At 53.9% G+C, this 978-nt stretch overlaps 1 protein-coding gene across 1 annotated transcript; it reads right to left on the reverse strand.

Moving 5' to 3' along the window:
- Positions 1-490, reverse strand: LOC130332609 (histone H2A-like). The gene has a single exon (XM_056553781.1). It carries the CDS (start codon positions 454-456, stop codon positions 22-24), a length of 435 nt encoding a protein of 144 aa, XP_056409756.1. The 5' UTR covers positions 457-490; the 3' UTR covers positions 1-21.
- Between the last annotated feature and the right edge of the window lie 488 nt (positions 491-978).

Here is a 978-nt window from a genome sequence, read left to right on the forward strand (position 1 = left end):
TATCACCAGCACAGTAGATGATTAGTATTCCTGGGACTGCTGGGAGCTTTTCTTCCCGCCCTTTCCTGAGGTAGAGGCGGCAGCAGCAGCGGCGGTCTTCTTGGGCAGCAGCACGGCCTGGATGTTGGGCAGGACACCTCCCTGGGCGATAGTCACCCCTCCCAGCAGCTTGTTCAGCTCCTCGTCATTGCGCACGGCCAGCTGCAGGTGACGGGGGATGATGCGGGTCTTCTTGTTGTCCCGGGCGGCATTACCGGCCAATTCCAGGATCTCAGCGGTTAAATACTCCAGCACAGCGGCCAGGTACACGGGAGCACCAGCGCCTACTCTCTCGGCGTAGTTCCCTTTGCGGAGAAGCCTATGTACACGACCGACGGGGAACTGGAGTCCTGCCCGGGATGAGCGGGTCTTGGCCTTAGCTCGAACCTTCCCTCCTTGTTTGCCGCGTCCAGACATTTCCCTAACAGCCTCCTTATCAGCGTAACAGCGATAAAACTCTTCCGTGTTATGGCCAATGTAGCGTGTCTGTTGTCTTTTATAGTTCTTTTCTCCGCCCTCCGACTCCTGTGATTGGATAGTTTTGAATCCGACCAATTGGGACGGGACTTGAGGAAACACCAATAAAATTGTACTGGGCTGGGCTTATGACATACACACAAGTCACATGGTTTTCTCTTCCAGTAGAACAGCGAGCAGATAGCATTGCTGGAGAGCAGTAGGTAACCTGCTCCGCCTCTTGCTGTCACCCCAAAGGCTCTTCTAAGAGCCACCCACATTGTCTAGAATAGAGCTGGAGCTTCTCCTGTCTGTATTCCCCGTATTCTCTTCTGTATATGTGGCCGCTATTCTCAGTACAGTCTATTGATGCTATATATATTCTGCTCCGAGATCGTCTGAGATCAAAGCGGCGGCTGCGGTTCTCACTGACTGCAGGGTGTATGTTCTCCTGTGGTGAGCGGGGGCGCTGTAGATCAGTTC

This window comes from Hyla sarda, unplaced genomic scaffold, assembly GCF_029499605.1.
Source record: "Hyla sarda isolate aHylSar1 unplaced genomic scaffold, aHylSar1.hap1 scaffold_38, whole genome shotgun sequence".
Taxonomy (NCBI): Eukaryota; Metazoa; Chordata; class Amphibia; order Anura; family Hylidae; genus Hyla; species Hyla sarda.

Bases quoted from the DNA above. Each gene is read 5' to 3' on its own strand.
- LOC130332609 (XM_056553781.1), bottom strand. From the start codon at position 456: ATGTCTGGACGCGGCAAACAAGGAGGGAAGGTTCGAGCTAAGGCCAAG.